This window comes from Pygocentrus nattereri, chromosome 3, assembly GCF_015220715.1.
Source record: "Pygocentrus nattereri isolate fPygNat1 chromosome 3, fPygNat1.pri, whole genome shotgun sequence".
NCBI classification, from domain to species: domain Eukaryota; kingdom Metazoa; phylum Chordata; class Actinopteri; order Characiformes; family Serrasalmidae; genus Pygocentrus; species Pygocentrus nattereri.
This window is the reverse complement of record NC_051213.1, coordinates 22,409,676-22,426,808: the sequence shown is the minus strand read 5'-3', so window position 1 is coordinate 22,426,808 and position 17,133 is coordinate 22,409,676. Positions and strand designations below refer to the sequence as shown.

The following is a 17,133-nucleotide window of genomic DNA, read 5'->3' as shown; positions in this document are numbered from 1 at the left end:
TCCATAATTTTACCATGTTTGCCTAAAAGGCAGTTGTGTGAAACTATATAAGTGAAGTGTTTTGTTCCAAAAGGCTGTATATCTGTTTGTAACAAATTTGAGTATAACACATTTTTGCAAAGAAAAGTAACTGATGTAAAAAGGAAAGCATATTTGTATTTTTCTAATTTTTTCTCTGATATTTCTTGTATGTATAAAGCTCACTGCCAACAACATATATATCATGAAAAGTTTTGAAAGTGGGCTGTAATGCACTTTGAAATGAAATCCTTCAATTACACCCTTTAATTGACCTTAAATATTCAATATATATTTTTCTCTTCCTTAACTGAAGCTAAATAATCATGAAATGCTGAATATGAACAAGATGCTTTTCAAATACGAAGCCGAGAGAGCGGCAGAGAGAGAAACAGAAAGACAGAGAGTGTATTTCAGAGGACCTGTTGATCGATGGTAGTTTCCAGTATAGTTTCCTGAAGGGGTTATGCATGTTCCTCTGGAGAGTAGGTGTAACGAGCTGTGCTTCGCACTTTTACCCAAGAGATTCTCTGAGAACAAACAAGTTGTTAATTGTGTGTGAGCAACAGGTCCCACTGAAAGCTAGCCATTATGGTAGCTATGGATATGAAATATCGTCCAGTAGCTTTCTGTGTATGAATTCATGATTTGTTGTATCAGATCTGCTTTTTAATTATTAATGACAACAGCATAGGTTGGATCCTAAGTCCCCAAACAAATACACCCATAGACTTGGGAGCACAGTTACTTTCATGTGTATTCAGAGCTCACTGAAGCTGCACGTTTTACTCAACCAACATGAGACCTGTTCATTGCAACAGTACATGGTGATACATGACCTTTAATAGCATCCCTCTTTGTAGACCAAAGGAACAACAAATAAGCATATTGTCATGCAACAGCAATAAAAAATACTGAAATCTAACTTTAACATTAACGTGGTGATGAAACTAGAAGAAAAATGAGAATTTTCAGAAGTCATTTTTCTATTGAGACTTGTGAAACAAGTTGCTTATTAATAAAAATGGAAAATTTTCTAGATGGATTGATGGATTGTGTTGCTTGTCTGTTTTGAATATGCAAAGGTGATGTGATTCCACTTTCACAGCAACCTTCTCCTGACACGGAGTTTATATTTACAGCCAATTGAAATGCTTTGTTTATTGTTTTCATTTTTTTCCTTTATATAATAACTAACAAAGATATGTGCAGTCACTGAGAGAGCAAATTTTAGAATGAACATGACAGTTTTCTGAACTAACTGTAATTTGGCTGTGTATTTGCAGACAGCCACAGAAAACATTACAGTCTACATCCAAAGAAAAGTATGGGCTCAAGCTCCTGCTCAAAAGGTAACCTTCTGAAACTGCTATTAACATCTATTACAAAAAAAAAAAACACAAAAGATGTTTACACAAAAGAATGCATATAAATTATTCCTTCTATTATATGTGTGTATAAAAATTCAGCAAGTATGAGTGACAGTGTGCTTTTATAAATTAAACAATAGGATATTTGATACATGGCAATTTTATGAGCTTATTCCTGAGGAGAATCCTGGGTTGGATTACATGTGACAGAACACATTCATAGCACTCTCTACTCTGGCAACATTTCACTATGAGAATGGTGGTTGTGAAGCAATAAATAAATTCAAACAATTAGTTCTCTTATAATACTTTATCAAAGGTTCTTCAGTATGTATAAATACATACACACACACACACACATATATGTGTGTATCTGTGTATATATATATATATATATATGTATATATATATATATGTATGTATGTCTATATATATATATATATATATATATATATATATTCCAGGCAAAATTCATTTAGTTAATAGTCACTCAAATTGACCACTAATTTGACATTTCTACACTTGCAAGAAAACAAATTTCCAAAACAAGATAAAAAAATTATTAAAGGATGTGGATCTGCAGTCCTAAATAAATAAATAAATAATTAAATACTCAGATTGTAAACATTTACAAGGTATTACATTGGTATGATCTGTTTAAGCCTAAGGCATCATCTTCATTAAATCCTAGGCTTATTATTCAGTAAATATAAGGACCTCAGTGCAAACTGGCTGAGCTATGCTTAGGTTATAGAAGTGTATAATAAAACTTTGGCCATTTAAGGGGTTATCACTTACCCCAAACTCTGAAAATCAGTGTATAACATTAAGCATTGTCACTATCTAAACACACATGTTCAGTGGTTAAGAAAACTTTTTGTGTTTTAATGAAAAAGATTATGATTTTAGGTGTGCCCAACTATTCAAAGCCGTGTTTTCTAGTCATGGCTGGTGTTTTTGAGTTATGCTCAAATAGAGCTAAAAATTTCACTAACAAAACAGTCACTACTGAAATGTTGGGTAACATTTCAGTGGTGTTTTTGTTGTTTTAATTGTTTCATACTGACAAAATGTAATGTTTAATTGTTTATTGTAATAAATTAAAGATAATTAAGGTATAGTGTCACTCAACACAAAAAATATTTTAGTCCAAATTCCAAGTCAGTTAAGTGTGAAAAAAGTATGTTTTGAATTTTGACTTTGAACCAATTTGGTAGAATGATTCAGATAGAATACTGTTTGCACAAACATCATTTAAAGCTTTTATTGTTGAGAGGTAGTACAAAATAAGGCTCCACTCTTTCTTCAGATCTGAAAAAATCATCAGTTTTTCTATCTATTCTTCCATTTTGAGGATATGTAGCTGTCAAGAAACTGTTACAGAAAAAAGAAAACAAGACAAAAGAAAATCTGGAAACTGCTGGTGGTCTTAGGACACTGGGCTGAAAACCCCAGAGCCCAGATCTCAATAACTTGTACTCGTACCTAACGGCCAGTTGAACCGAAATAAAATATAAAGAAGGAAGGCGCATATACATTTTGACCATCTCTTTCTTTTCCCAGCAGGCTTCCTACTTTTTCTATTATTGCAAATGAGTTTGCCCTCATGTGTAAGGGGAGAGACTTCCACGGTCTCCTCTGACCCAACATCTTCAGTCATGACAGAGATTAACACAGCAACTGATGTACCCACTTCTATAACCACACTCTCTACTCAGACTTCAACCTTCACTTCACCAAATACTGTTAGCACAATGTCCATGACCAACACAACCCTCAATGTCACCATGACCAACAATGTCACCATCACTACAAATGGGACAGCTCTAAGCACAGGTAATGGATTACAGAAAGGAAACAGTACAGTGGGAATCTGATTATTCACAAGTTTAAAACAAAGGTGTAAATGTATAAAAAACACTATTGGACAAAAGTATATAAAGATATAAAGTAAATAAATAAAGTTGATATTTACCCAATTAAATTTTCTTCTGGTTTGCAGATTCAAACAGTACAAACACGTCAAATGTGAGTATTAGCAACCTGTTGGCTTTGGGCCTGAACAATCAGCAGTATGTTCAGAAATGTGGGTGTTGATTTGGTTTTTCATCTGAATTTTCACAGCTTTATTGTCGAATTTTCACCTGTAACCATACAACATGCCACCATACATTCAAGAATACCAACGCCACCCTCTGCCCAGCAAGTGACAAATACTGTGAGGTATATGAATGTATCTGTATTTTAATTAAGTATTAACTTTTACACATTTATTATGACTTTCATGGCAATTTCATACTGTACCATAAACTGTGGATTTATTTTGAAATGTACTGACTAATATTCTTTGATGTTTAAGTTGAGGATATATGACACCATGAGATATTCGACGAACTGCGCTGCAAACTGCTCCACTTTCTGTACCAATGCATCTCAGATCAACTGCTCTGTTGACTGTTGTAGCTCGGAGACCTGCCTTTATGCTACCATCACTAACCTGCTGAACGTCACCATGATGTCAAGTACTGCTAATCCCACTTTTTTCTTGTTCTGCTCTTGCCAGGATGTTTCATAAATATGTATCTGATGTCACAGAGGTTTATTTTTGAATATTCCTTTAGTGCATGGTGGTTGTGTACTGAAGACCTGCTCTAAACTATCAACTATAAACTATAAACTATCAGTTCTTGTCTCTTTTTCCTTTAATCAGTGACTTCTACAACACAGTCCACCACCACTACTACTAAGGCTACCACAACTGTAACCACCACTGCTCCAACCAATGTAAGAATGAACAAAGAGTGGTTTAGCTCACTAGCTCACTAAAACAGGAAAAAGGACATTTTAATGTTTGAAGGAAGCATTATACTCAAAGTGATACGACTAAAATAAGGCTTAAAAGTATAGCAAGATGCTACAGAATACGGGTACTCATTCAATATATGGGCTACATTCACTACTTTTTTATGTTTGTATCTTTACTCTCAACAGGGCAAGAAGTGTCATAAGATCAGCTGCAACGGGGACACCTGCTATCAAGGCAATACAAATGTGGTGCTGTGTTCTCCTACCCAGAACTACTGTATGGTAAGAAATCACACTTCTATGTAAATTCTATTACAGTAGTAATGAAGAAAAGATTTGAGGTAACTAGAATGATAATTGGGGGTGGGGAACCGAGGGCATTGGTGAATTGCCTACTGTAGAACACCCATTAAACCTGGTAACTAGCTGAGTTGTATCAGGTTCTCTTGAATAGGAAAATCACCAAACAGGTATCTGTCCTTCCAGGATTTCCCTACCCCTGATCTACTGTGACATATTGCTTGCCAGCAGTGGGTAGTAGCAAGTCCCATTTATTCAGTTATATGCACTTAAAGGTCATATAGATGTATAAAAAGATTGTTCTTTTATTTAACTGACAAAAAACAGTCACAATTAATTTTACATGACTATCTCCAGCATCAATTTATCCCTTAGAATAAACAGACTGTTTTTTCCCCATATACTTAAGACTGAGACATTTAAATGAGCTCTGTTCTAATTTGCTGCCCAATATTGTGTCTCATTCAAAAAGTAACTCAGAGCTGAAATATACCTAAGAAGTTCAGTGTTCCAATTTAGTCTTTCAAATTTCATTCCATACTGTTATGTTGGTTCAACAACTGGATTGCTTTGCTGTTGCTCACACTTCTCATTTTGAACATAACAGAGAAGATTAGTGCCTAATAAACTTCTGTTCCTATGCTGCATATCTATAGTGGACTCGATACTCAAGTAGTTTTACTGACTGGATACTTTCTCATTCTATTTCTCATCCACTGTAGAAGTACAGCAACATTTACATATGAAAATCTACCCTGTTTTTTCCTTCTCTCAGCTAAAAAAGGCGACAAGTGGAACAGTGGTGACCTGGACAGGAGGATGCAGTGAGGACTGCAGCAAAGAGACTGCTTGCTCGTCTGCAACGTCTACCTGCTTCTTAGAGTGCTGTAATGCTACTACTACGGCCTCTTGCCTGAAGCTAACCGGTGCAGTGAACATGCCCAGCTCTGCCACCAGAGGGCTGTTCTCTCCAATGCTGCTAATGGCCTGTTCATTGTTCCTTTGGATAATAAGCATGGATAGTTCAGCATAACAGGCCTCATGTACCCAACAAACGTCAGCATCAGCTGTAGAACACTGCAGGAAGACTTTATAAAACTACGTATGCATGTATGTGTGTATGGATGTGTATGTGAGTATGTGTGCATTGAATAATGTGATTACATTAGCACAAAGTAACTACAACACACACACACACACACACACATATGGATGTGTGTGTATATACATCTATAACATATAACATATAGATCACCGTTGTCGGAACAAAACCTCATATCTCCAAAATGGCAAATACTTTACTTTTAATGTATGTCAATGGAACCAGACTTTTTTCCAAGTGATTTTAGGCCATTTCTGTTGGTCCATCCATTCATCCATTTTCTAAGCTGCTTCTCCCTCAGGGCCGAGGGTCTGTTGGTCCATTCATCATGAAATTTACACACAATATAAAGGCCAAAAGGCCAACAGGCAAAAAATGACTAAATATGATGTTTTGTCCCTGCAGCAGTGGTGTGTGTGTGTGTGTGTGTGTCTGTGGAAATTATGTATACATGTGAATCAAGTAAATTCAGTGCATCACTTTTTCTGTTTTTGTGAGTATGTGACATGTATGTAAGTGCATGTCAAATAAAGCTTGTTTGCACTCTGTCTATAGAAATCTATATAAAGAGAGAATATACAGAAAATGAGAAAATGCTATGATTTAACTACATACAGTTTAACATATATATTCCGTACATTAAGCTATAACCAGCGCAGCGTGAGCCATGGCCTAGCCTGGCAAATCTCCTCCTGTTACATACAGATACATGCTGAATGATTTAGTTTTCACATGCTTACTGTTTGACATGGCCATATTGCAGTGAAGCAGTGATGCTTGTTTTTGTAGCAAATGGTTTACTTCCATTTGAACTTCCTTTTTCATATCTTGTCTGCTGTTGTGGAGTTGTGGAGACAATTAGTTTCATGAAATCCTGGAGGACAGCCTTTCTTATTTTTTCAAAGGCAGACAATCAAAACCTAAAGAATAATCAGAAGACACCTGGCTTCCAATCAGGTGTTAATACCCATGCGCTCATATGGGTTATGGCTGCCTGACAGTATAGTGAAAATGGCATTTCTACGCAGGACTGACAACCAAACAAAAAGGGAACATGCACTTTAAAGCTATAATACTAGTCACATGTCATCAAAACAATATTTGAAACAAAGTCAAAGAATGTAGCAATGGATTTTTAGCTTAAACTCAAAAACCAAAAAGCTTTATTTTTGTGCATTTTCTGCACTGTAAGCTTGTACAAACAATGTCTACAGTTCATTGTACAAATTAAACAATCATTGATAACATTTGTACTTGTTTGTATGTTTAGTTTTATATGTGTATTTATGTTTATATAATGCTAAAACTCCTTTTTCCTACAGCATTATCACTGATTACTAAGTGTGTATATAGATGCATAGTGCCTAGGCTGTATGCTGCAATACATCATTCAGTCTTTACCAGTACCATTTATTGAGTACCTTTCACAATATTGTGTATGTACTCTAATTCTGTCAGAGCAGAAATATTTATTGTATTGTATCATTTCAGACAGGCTCAGTGGGCTCTTAAATGCAACACAATCAAACTTTTTGTCAATAAAAAATTCAACAAGTAACTCATTTATTTTCACTTATTTTTTTTAATAGAAAGTGCAATTGAATACTGCATTTAATTTGATTAAAGACAGGATAAAACTCTTTAAATGGGGCACTACTGTTATGCTGTAATATTATATTTGCTCCAAATGGTTTGCTAAAAACCTAAAAATCATGATACTTATTGTTAAATATCTTGTATAGGCTTAATGATCTTATATTTATCAGTATCTCACAAAAATAAATTTGGTATTTAATACATTTTGTTAAATGTTGATTACAGTGAGAGAAATGCCCTCACTATGGCGAATTCTAAACACTTTAGCATTCAGAAGGCTCTGCATGGCCATGAGGAGATTAGGGGATGTGGCCATGCAAGTGGTTTAAAAAGGTCAGTTTGTTATGACTACTGTTGTTTTATTCCCCGAGTTTAGTTTGTTTTTAATAAGAGTAATCGTCACCAAAGAAGGTGGGTTACAATGTGTTGGAAGTGTCTATCATTCACAGATGTTGGGTCCTCCCACATTACCCCGTCCTTGTCGTTTGTTACAGGTTAGGGCTGGCCTGGGCATTTCTTGCTGCTGTTGAAGTGCCTGCTCAAAATAAAAGAGCATTGCACATACGCGGAATGTTTTCTGTGTCTTGTACTACGCCTATGCTAAGGTGGTGTCAGGAGTGGGAGATGGAAAAAGTCGAAACAACAGGCAGATGGCGAAGAGGCCTTAGGCAGGGTGTACTGAGAGCTTCGCCTGCACCCTCCCTGATGGGTCCAGCCAGTCGAGAGCGAGGCAGCTGGGTGGGGAAGATGATGAAGTCAACAGGGCTTGGACTTCCTCATGCCGGCTGGGGCTGGCAAGGGTTGTGGTGGCTAGTGGCAGAGCTGTGGCAGAGAGTCAGGACGCCCTGGAAGTGTAGGCTTTATTCCCCATGAGAGAACCAGCCAGCATGGGAGAAGCTGAACACGTGGCATCAAAGCTGGTTCGTGGATCTCCAGGGGTGCACTGTTGGGTTGAGGGCACCATGGCTTTTTGTGAGTGAAGCCGCCAGCGTAATATGTAGCGGCAGTACTGGTGGATGCATTCTCAAAGGCGGCACAAATGAGCAGCACCTTCGCTAGCATCAGTGACACACTGGACAACAGAAAAAGCAAAAGGCGGCTGAGAGGAGTGTTGTTGCTGATGTCATTGCTCCCAGTAGCCCTTGACTTGATGTTGTGAGCTGTGAGAAGTTATGTATCCAACCCAGTAGGAGGATGCAGCACTCAGTCTCTCCACTCCAGCACACCGATGGAGAGGGTAGTCATGGAGCTGGTGGTCGAGTGCCCGCTAGATGACAGGGATGTGTGGCGACCACTACAGGCTCCGGTGCTTAGGGGGTGTGGCCATGCAAAGCGGCTCTCGGAGCATGGCAGACTCCTGGTTAAAGAGGTCTGTTTTTGTGACTGCTGTTGTCAATGGGTGGTTTAGCTTGTAGTTAATTAGAGTAGCTGTAACCGAGGAGGGTTAGTTACAGTGTGGACGTGTCTACCCTCCTGGCATGCCGTGTCCTCCCGCGTTACCCCTACGCTGGATTTTTATTTTTTGTAATTTTTTTTGCTACTGCTGAAGTGCTAAATAAATAAATAAATAAATAACACGCACATGCACACTCCTACCCCACGGAGCAACAAACACCCACCGATTAAGCATTGCATGTTTTCATCTACTCCTACGCTTCCACACTTTTTAAAAACCATCACAAATTCATTAAATAATAATTCATTATAAAACATTCATTAATTTACACATGACCCTGTGAGCAGGTCACAAATCAGTGCCATTAAAGGGAAAAACACTCCCAGTTTGCGTGACGTAGGCAGCCAGTGCCACGGAGGAGCACCCAGAGCACAGCTGGAAAATGGGAGTCGTGTTTGACTGCGGAGCGAGACTAAATGTAGCACGTTTTATTCTTGCCCTGCGCAGGCGGAATGTGTAAAGTTACTGAAGGCTTCGGAGATGAGAATGTGTCGTCTTCCCGTGGGTTTCTAGCCAAGTTTTGTTTCCTCTTCTTCTTGACACGCTAGTCACGTTAAGCTAAGTTAACTAACGGTCCCGTCTGGGAGTGCTCGCCCGAAATGGATCAGTCTGTGGCGATTCAAGAGACTTTGGACGACGGAGAAAACTGCCTCATAGTATCCTACTTCTAATGTAGTCGGTTATCTGCGGCATTGAAACTTACTTTCGTGCCGTATATTTCTCTGTGTCTGTCGTTAGCTAACTAGCTAACTGTTAACAACTCTTGAAGCGACTTCAGCAGAAATGTTCCACATCAGCAGCAACTCGCAGGCCGAGGACCTGACTGCCTCAGAGGTTAAAGAGGAACTCCACTGATTTTTTATTTATTTAATTACATAATTAAATGGTTTGTAAACAAAGTCATGCAATGTTTTGGTGTAAAATGCTCCGTTTTAGAGAAACTTGCCGAGTCAGTATTATTATTCACAGAGGTGGTGATAGGAGCCAGACGTATGAAGAGTTTAATGCCTCTGAAAGTTCCCACACAGATAGCTGTGTATTACATGGCCATGGTTTTGAACTGATGTCTGGTGTCTTACACATTGTAATATGACAGCTTTTGGTAAAGTTTTGGCTTCAAATGTATTTGAATCCATATATTGTAATCTGTCCATAGCAGATGGGTACATGCAGAGTGTTGTAAGGCAAAATAGTCCCAAAAAATTAATTGTTATTTTTTATTCACTATTTTATCTTTATTAACATCTTAACCTCAAGAGGCATGTGTAGATTCACTGGTCGTTTTGGATAGAAAATAAAATATATTTGCTATATTGGCTGTATTTGCGTTGAAGACATTGTTGCCCCTGGTTCCCATCTCCATCGCTGTAGAGGAATGTGAGCCTTTAAGTTTCTCGGGAATTAACATTTTCACATCAAGCCGCTGCCAAAGGCAGACAATGTCTTGCAAGATTTCTCCACATGAGGTCTCTCTTATACAACATTTAAAATAACATTTTAGTTCAGTGTCAGCATATAAGAGCTCGCTGACATCTAGAAATACTTTCTTCTGTAAGCACATTGCCATTATAAACGTGTAGACCTCTTTAACTGACTACCTTACACATGCTGTTCAGTGTCTCCTGCTGCTGGATAATGGGACTGAGAGCAGACTCTTGGGTCTGGTGGAGCATATCAAGGAACACGCGTAAGGCATTTACAGTTATAAACTGCACTTTCTCATTATGGGAAGTTAATAAGGAGTTTTAAAAGGCTTAAATGTTAATACCAGATGCATATGTAAATTATTGAATGTGGTACAAGCGAATGGCAAGTTATGACCCTGAAAAATATATGGCTGTGATGTATTGAGCATTGATTAAATAAGACCGTTGTTCTCTATTATTATGTCTTTAAAGATTAAGACCACATTTTAGGAGCCATGAATACAGAGATCTAGACAAAAGATTCACAGACTTTCTCACAGACAGTGTATTCTCCAGGGTCACAGTGCATCATAACAGGGGAGTAATTATACATTCAGCTAACAGGTTGATTTGATCTACAATACTGGGTGCAGTCTGGTTATTCCCATGATATTTGTATGAGCAACATTTGAATGATGCAAAATGATGACTGTTGCACACTTAACTAATGAGATCAGGGCAAGGCGGTGTGAGGTGAACATGCTGTAGTGCGATTGGTGCTGATTATTTGCAGACTTTGGCATTCAAACAGTGCCGTTACATTAGATTAATAAGTAATAGAAAATCCATCCTCCATGGTGCACAGTTTTGCACAGTGGGCTCACAATGTCATGATGAATTGTTACACCCCCATATGAAATAATGTGCTACATAACATCCAGAGCACCAGTTCTTTGATTTGTCTGACAATCATGTTTAGCTGCTCATTTATTCTTCATCTCTGCTTCTTGCCTGGGATGAATTAGGTAGACACACTGAGTGGTTATTTGTGAGTTTTCAGTGCATTATTTATAGGTTTATAGCTCAGTACCAACACTGATGTCAGTAATGCATCCCTTGTTTGGGATAAACATATGCTTTAGTATGCTTGTAATGAACTCCCCAGGTCTAGTTCATTTTAATGTTTGAAGAAGGGAGGCACACTACATCAGTATGATACAGACCATCACTGAAGCTCACAAGCATCGATGGCTTCTCCCATAATAAATACTTCTGGTGTTTAGTGTCCGCTAGATATAATGTATTCCCTCCTTTATGTTTCAGGTTATTCATGTTTATGCACAGAAGAATGGCAATCACTGGTAGTGATGTAACACTGCAAAAAATAATTCCCATTTCATACGACTTTTCTGTTGTTGAAGGTAAGCCAGACCAATATGTTAAAAGTTCTCTTATATGGTTGTTGGCTTTTTATTATCTTGTAATTTAGTAGTGTAGTTTCTTTTTTTTTTTTTGTAACTGAACAGCTTCTGTCTCTTATTATGTGAATATTTAACCATTTGAAATATTTTGGAAAATGTTAAAATGGGACAAAGTGTGCTTGGGTGGCTGTCAGTATACATGGGTCGGGAGGATTGCGGGTGGGGGGGGGGGTCACCTAAATGTGTGGGAAACACTGCATACATAGGGTCATGTGCAAGAGTTTGCACACCCCCGGTCAAATTGCATTTTCAAGTAAGCACATATCCTCTATACTTCTGCACACATTAATGGACAGTTACTGTTCATCCCCCCCCCCCCAAAAAAAAAACCAAAACAACGTTATAAAGTTATAGCACGTTTTTTTATAGCACAACACAGTCTAGTGTTTTGCTCTGTTTTCCTTCCAGTGTCCTCCCCAGAGGAGCTTGCTGTAGTTGGTGAGTACGTTATTGTATTTTAGAAAAAAAAAATGTTTTTATACATTGTGTTTTTTGAGGTTTTTTTTTTTTTTTGCTTTATTGGAACAAAACCCAAACCAGTCAGATCACTTCTAAAGGACATAACAGGTCATTGTATTTCTTTTTCCTATTTTAGGTGCAGACACTCGATTGAGGGTGACATTCCTAAATGAGGAGATAGAGTTCAAATTACCTTTTGGGTCCCACACACGTCTTTTCCTCAGTGAGGTCAACAGAGCATGGTGCGGTAAGCCTTCGACCTCTTCTGTTTATCAGTGATCAGTGTGTTTTATATGTCTCCTTGGATACACTGCTCAGCTTTTTAAGGTTAAACTATTCTCAGCTGCTTAGTAGAGCCAGCTGTGGTGTTTGCTAGACTTTGAGCAGTTATTTTTAAATCAAAATATATAATTTGCAAACCTTAATAGGCCTAATATTTACTTCACAGTTATATTCTTAACTTTGTTTAAGTTTAAATCTGTGGTGCCCAAAACAAATCCAGGAGGACCACATAATAAAGTGCATTGATTCTGCTGTGTAAAGATGCAGATTGACACATTTGACACATTTTGTATGTTTTTTACTGTTCTTTTTTTCTACACATACAAATGCACAACACTGAAAGATGGAGGAAATGTCCTCTTTCGTAGTCACCTATCTGTAAGGACGTGGTTGAAATATTAGTTTTGTATGTGGGCTACAATACATAAACTCATGTGTAGTGACATTTTGGTTAGTTACATTTTGGCTTGGTTAATATAGCTTTGTGGTCTCTTTATGAAACTGCAAGAGACTCAAAGAGAAAAGACCACTCACTCTCTCAGTGAACAGGCCTCTCAGAAGGAAGCCAAATGTGGCAATGATGTGCTAAGACCAAAAAGAAGAGAAGGAGTCAGACACTAAGTGGGGGGCGAGAGAATAAGGAATGAGGGGGTGAAGGTTGGTCAACTGAGTTGTCAAAATTAAGTTTCTTGTCTGTAATGGACATGGAGATGTTCTTTTTTACTTGTTTTGAGTTAGCTGATTGTTTACATTAAATGCTACACACATAGCAAGTTCTTTTTAGTCAAAGAGGATATCCTGTATTTTCTAATTAGTGCTTCGTAAGACTTGTAGGGGGTTTTGTGGTATGGTATGATAAATGTATAATTACAAACTCACAGTGACAGTAATGGAGAGTCTTGAGTGACTGTGCAGACATTTTTGTTGCCAGAAGGAATATGAAAAACTTGCAAGGTAAGTAGTAGCAATCAAGTTTGTGTTAGAGTCTTGTGGTTGAATTGAACCACCATCTTTCTAGAACAGGATGTCCATCTCTTGCTGTGTGGGAGAGAAGGCCTGAAAAAGAGAGTTTCTTTATGTGCTTAAATTTCTAACATCCGAATACTGAAAAAGAAACTGTGATGTTTACAAAAATGGATTTCTGATTGATTTCTCTTTCTTTCCTGAATTATTACTTGACGTGCTTGCTATAGTAGCAGTGTTTTTTTTTTTCCTTCTTACCCAGATGTGGCATTAATATTAACACCAGACAGTTCCTGTTCCAGGATTCTCATTTAAAGGAGCTATTTGTTTTATTTATCTTTAAAAACAACTTCTTGTCAATAAGCAGATAATTGATTTTGATGCATTAATTATTTGTCAGAGTCTGTGCATAGTTACAATGCTCATTTTGTGGCTATAAAATTAGGTTGGAATAATAATTATCTATATATTATATATATACATAGATAAGTCAGATTGTGTTGAGTTTAGGTGCATGTTTGAAATCAGGAAACATTTTTTGAAAATCAGTTTTTTTTTTTGTGACTAAAAACCTTTAGACTTCAGTACTCTCATGATATTGCCTTTAAGTTCTCATTTTAGAAAAGTGGAATGCAGCTGTATGCTTGTTTAGTTGAACTGGCCCTTTATGATCATATGTCCTCCAATTGAAATGATAATTTCTTTCCAAAAGCTCAAGCAAAGGGTGTAACAATGTCACTGCTAGTAAATCCTTGTTTTGAATTTAAAATCTGAATGCAAGTCCCCTTTGATTTGCCCTTTGATTGCTTTTTTTTCTATTTCCACTTTGTTTTTAGATGTCTGTGAGCAGTACCCAAAGTCTCCAAAGTTTGACTGGCTTACCAAATACCAGAAAAGTGCCAAAGAGCCTGGATCATTACCTTCCATTGCTGCATCAACTGGCAAGATTGCAAAAAGAGGCAAGTGTTTTCCCTTTCCTGAAAATAATCTTTTAATGCTTACAAATTAGATTTTATAGAAAACTAAATTGTCTGTATCTTCAAGTAATCCACCAACACATTTTTGAACTGTTGCTTAAATATGGCTAAAATTATAACTGTCAAATACAACCCAGATTCCAAAAAAGTTGGGATGCTGTGTAAAATGTAAATAAATGTAAATAAAAACAGAAGGCAATGATTTGCAAATCTCATAGACCCATATTTTATTCACAGTAGAACATAAAACACATATCACATGTTAAAAGTGAGACATTTTACCATTTACCATCCTACCATAGTGTGCATACTTTACTCCATTTGACTGAGTAGAATGTGAGGGATAAACTAGGGTTCAGCAGTGACTGCCTAACAGGGATATGATAATGTCTGCAGAGAAACATTGCGATGTGGGTCGAGGCATGGTGGGGGTTGACTTTGCAGCTTGCACATGATGGCCACTCCTACATCCTGGAAATCTAAAGCTGTACAGAGATCACAGAGTTAGTCTTGTGTCGTCCATTTGCTAGAAGAATGATAAAGAAAGGTGTGTTAAAAGCACATGCATTTGTTTATTCTTGGCTGATTTCTAGGGCTGTTGCTTCAAGCCCAAACCTTACAAAAAAAGACCACGTATCACAGTTTGTTTCAGAAATTTTTCAATAAATAGTGGTGAGTGTGGCATCACAATGTTGAGCCAGCATCGTCTGTCAGACTGACGATGGACACTGATGTTATTTCCTGGCTGAACCCTAGCATACGTGTGCATTTTTAAATTTAAACTGTCTTTGTAAAATAAACTGTAGAGAGACCATTTTGTCCTACTGTGTATATACTGTTATTGCACGTTGTTGTTAGCTGAGCTGCAGTAGCTCAGTTTCTCAGTGTTTCTGCTTGGAACTCGTATGTGCAGCATGTTGCTTTGAAACAGCTTTATTCAAAATTGTTAATTCTAAGTTGGTATTTTATTATGGGATCGGACTCTGTATCCGCAAGTACTAAAGAACATTTACTCGTACTTGACTTCTTGATGGATCCCTATTGTGAAGATATGTTCTCATGGGGCTGGAGATCAAATAACTTCCAGTAGCAGGGTGAATAGGGTGCTAGGAACACTGACATTTAACATTCTGACCTCACTAATTAATTCCTCATTAATTTCTGATCAGATTCCTTCTACTTTCAAATCTGCCTACCTTAGAACCTATGAATGTTGAGAACTATTGACACAATAAGCAGTTTTTGGGGGTTTTTTTTGTTTGTTTTTTTTTTTTTTTTGCGGTTCTGGTGCATCATCTATCTTCCCATCTTAAGGGGAACAATCTTGAAATCTTGACACCACAATCTAGAAACAAACCAGGGAAATCAACAGAAACTGCTCTCTTGTCACTCACTAAACCTCTCCATCTGCGTGTCTTCAGTCCTCATCCTCTTTGACTTGTCAGCTGCCTTTGACACCATGAACTGCAAGATACTTACTTGAACAGTTTCAACAGAAGTGCTCTTGTTGTTACTTTTACAGTCAGTCCTAATAGGTAACTTTGAATGGTTCTTACTCTGTATTGCATAGCCTCACTACTGGGGTTCCCCAGGAGTCCTTGTACATCAATGCTGATGAAACAAAGCTATACTTCCTGGTTTTACAATCCACCTCAGACATCTCACAAGATATGTGACTGACTTTCTCTTAATGCGTGAAGTTGAATTTGGACAAGACAAAACAAGTCTCAGGACTTCACTATTGCAATTTCCTCTTTCTTAGCCTTCCATCATTTGCCATTTCTCTTTTATAGAGCATTCAGAATGCTGTAGTCTGTGTAGTCAATAGTTCTCTCATGTCACGCCTCTGCTGAGTACATAGTTCTTTGAGCAATGCCGTAGAAGAATCACTCATGATTGTCTAAAGGGTCAGTTTTGTAAATGACATGTCTAAGTGTGAAGAACCTTTTCAGGGTTTAAAGAACCTTCATATAATGTAAAGGTTCTTTAGGGGTTCTTCCTTAAACATTCACATTATGTGGAGGTTATTTAAACTTTAAAAAGACTTTAAAACACTTGCACTCAGTTGTACTTCATTTCTGAATCACTGTGTCATTTCTCTCCTTTGAGAACTTCAGTATGTACACTTGTATTTCTTTATTTAACTAGATGTGTTATGGCTCTTGTCTCTCATGTTACATATTATTGCAGTATCTGTTAGTAATGTGCATTGCTTTAGCTTCTACTGTCTACACGTTTTGTAAGTCGCTCTGAAACAGTGTGTCTGTTAATTGACTAAACATATTTGAATGTAAATTTACATACAGGATTACAATGCTGTAATATGCAGTACCACGTAACCTGTAGATCTATGCTTTCATCTTTAAACATCTGTATTATTGTTGCACACAGAAGACTGGTTGGCATGATGATGCACCTGTTGACTTAACCGTACTTATGATAGAGACTAGTATTTATTGGTGATAAGTACAAAAGTGCTTATGTGGCAACATGCATATTTTGAGTGTTTTTTTTTTTTTGTTTGTTTTTTTTCAGCTTTAATAAAATAAAAAAAGGAGAGATGTGTGGAGAACAGTGAAAGGAGGGCAAGGACTTGAAGACAGAAAAGAGAAGTGTGAAAGAATAGAGTTGCAGAAAATTTAAGAGTTGAAGGAGTTTTTAGAAGTTGGATTTGAAGTGTCAAGTTAAAATTAAGAACAAGCCATAAAGCTGTAAGTTCTTAATTCTACATAATTATTTTAATGTAGGAAATGCAATAGATTTGTCACATTTACTGGTTTATTAAATATCTATGAATTTATAAACATTTATGAATATTCAAGGTATATTCAAACAGGCACTTCTCAAGAAAAAGACAATCAAGTGGGATTCCCCCAGTAAAATCTGTGCGTGTCCACTTCTGACTATAGTGACTCAGC

General features: G+C 37.3%; 2 protein-coding genes across 4 annotated transcripts in view; both read left to right on the top strand.

Annotated features, from left to right (window-relative positions):
• The first annotated feature begins 1,319 nt into the window (after positions 1–1,319).
• Positions 1,320–5,572, top strand: LOC119263037 (salivary glue protein Sgs-3). Its single transcript, XM_037536696.1, has 8 exons — positions 1,320–1,370; positions 2,955–3,224; positions 3,391–3,416; positions 3,513–3,611; positions 3,748–3,910; positions 4,099–4,172; positions 4,380–4,475; positions 5,269–5,572. Exons 1-8 carry the CDS (start codon positions 1,346–1,348, stop codon positions 5,524–5,526), a joined length of 1,011 nt encoding a protein of 336 aa, XP_037392593.1. The 5' UTR covers positions 1,320–1,345; the 3' UTR covers positions 5,527–5,572.
• A 3,424-nt stretch (positions 5,573–8,996) lies between these two features.
• inpp5b (inositol polyphosphate-5-phosphatase B) overlaps positions 8,997–17,133 on the top strand; it is a 31,416-nt gene continuing 23,279 nt past the window's right edge. For 2 of the 3 annotated variants that reach the window (XM_017708249.2, XM_017708248.2), the window contains exons 1-6: positions 8,997–9,303; positions 10,255–10,334; positions 11,377–11,474; positions 11,943–11,972; positions 12,130–12,240; positions 14,075–14,197. In XM_017708249.2, the coding sequence (XP_017563738.1) occupies positions 9,247–9,303; positions 10,255–10,334; positions 11,377–11,474; positions 11,943–11,972; positions 12,130–12,240; positions 14,075–14,197 (499 nt within the window). In that variant the 5' untranslated portion in view covers positions 8,997–9,246. Of the gene's footprint in view, positions 9,304–10,250; positions 10,335–11,376; positions 11,475–11,942; positions 11,973–12,129; positions 12,241–14,074; positions 14,198–17,133 lie in introns of all 3 variants that reach the window. The other variant, XM_037537240.1, reaches the window with a different exon arrangement.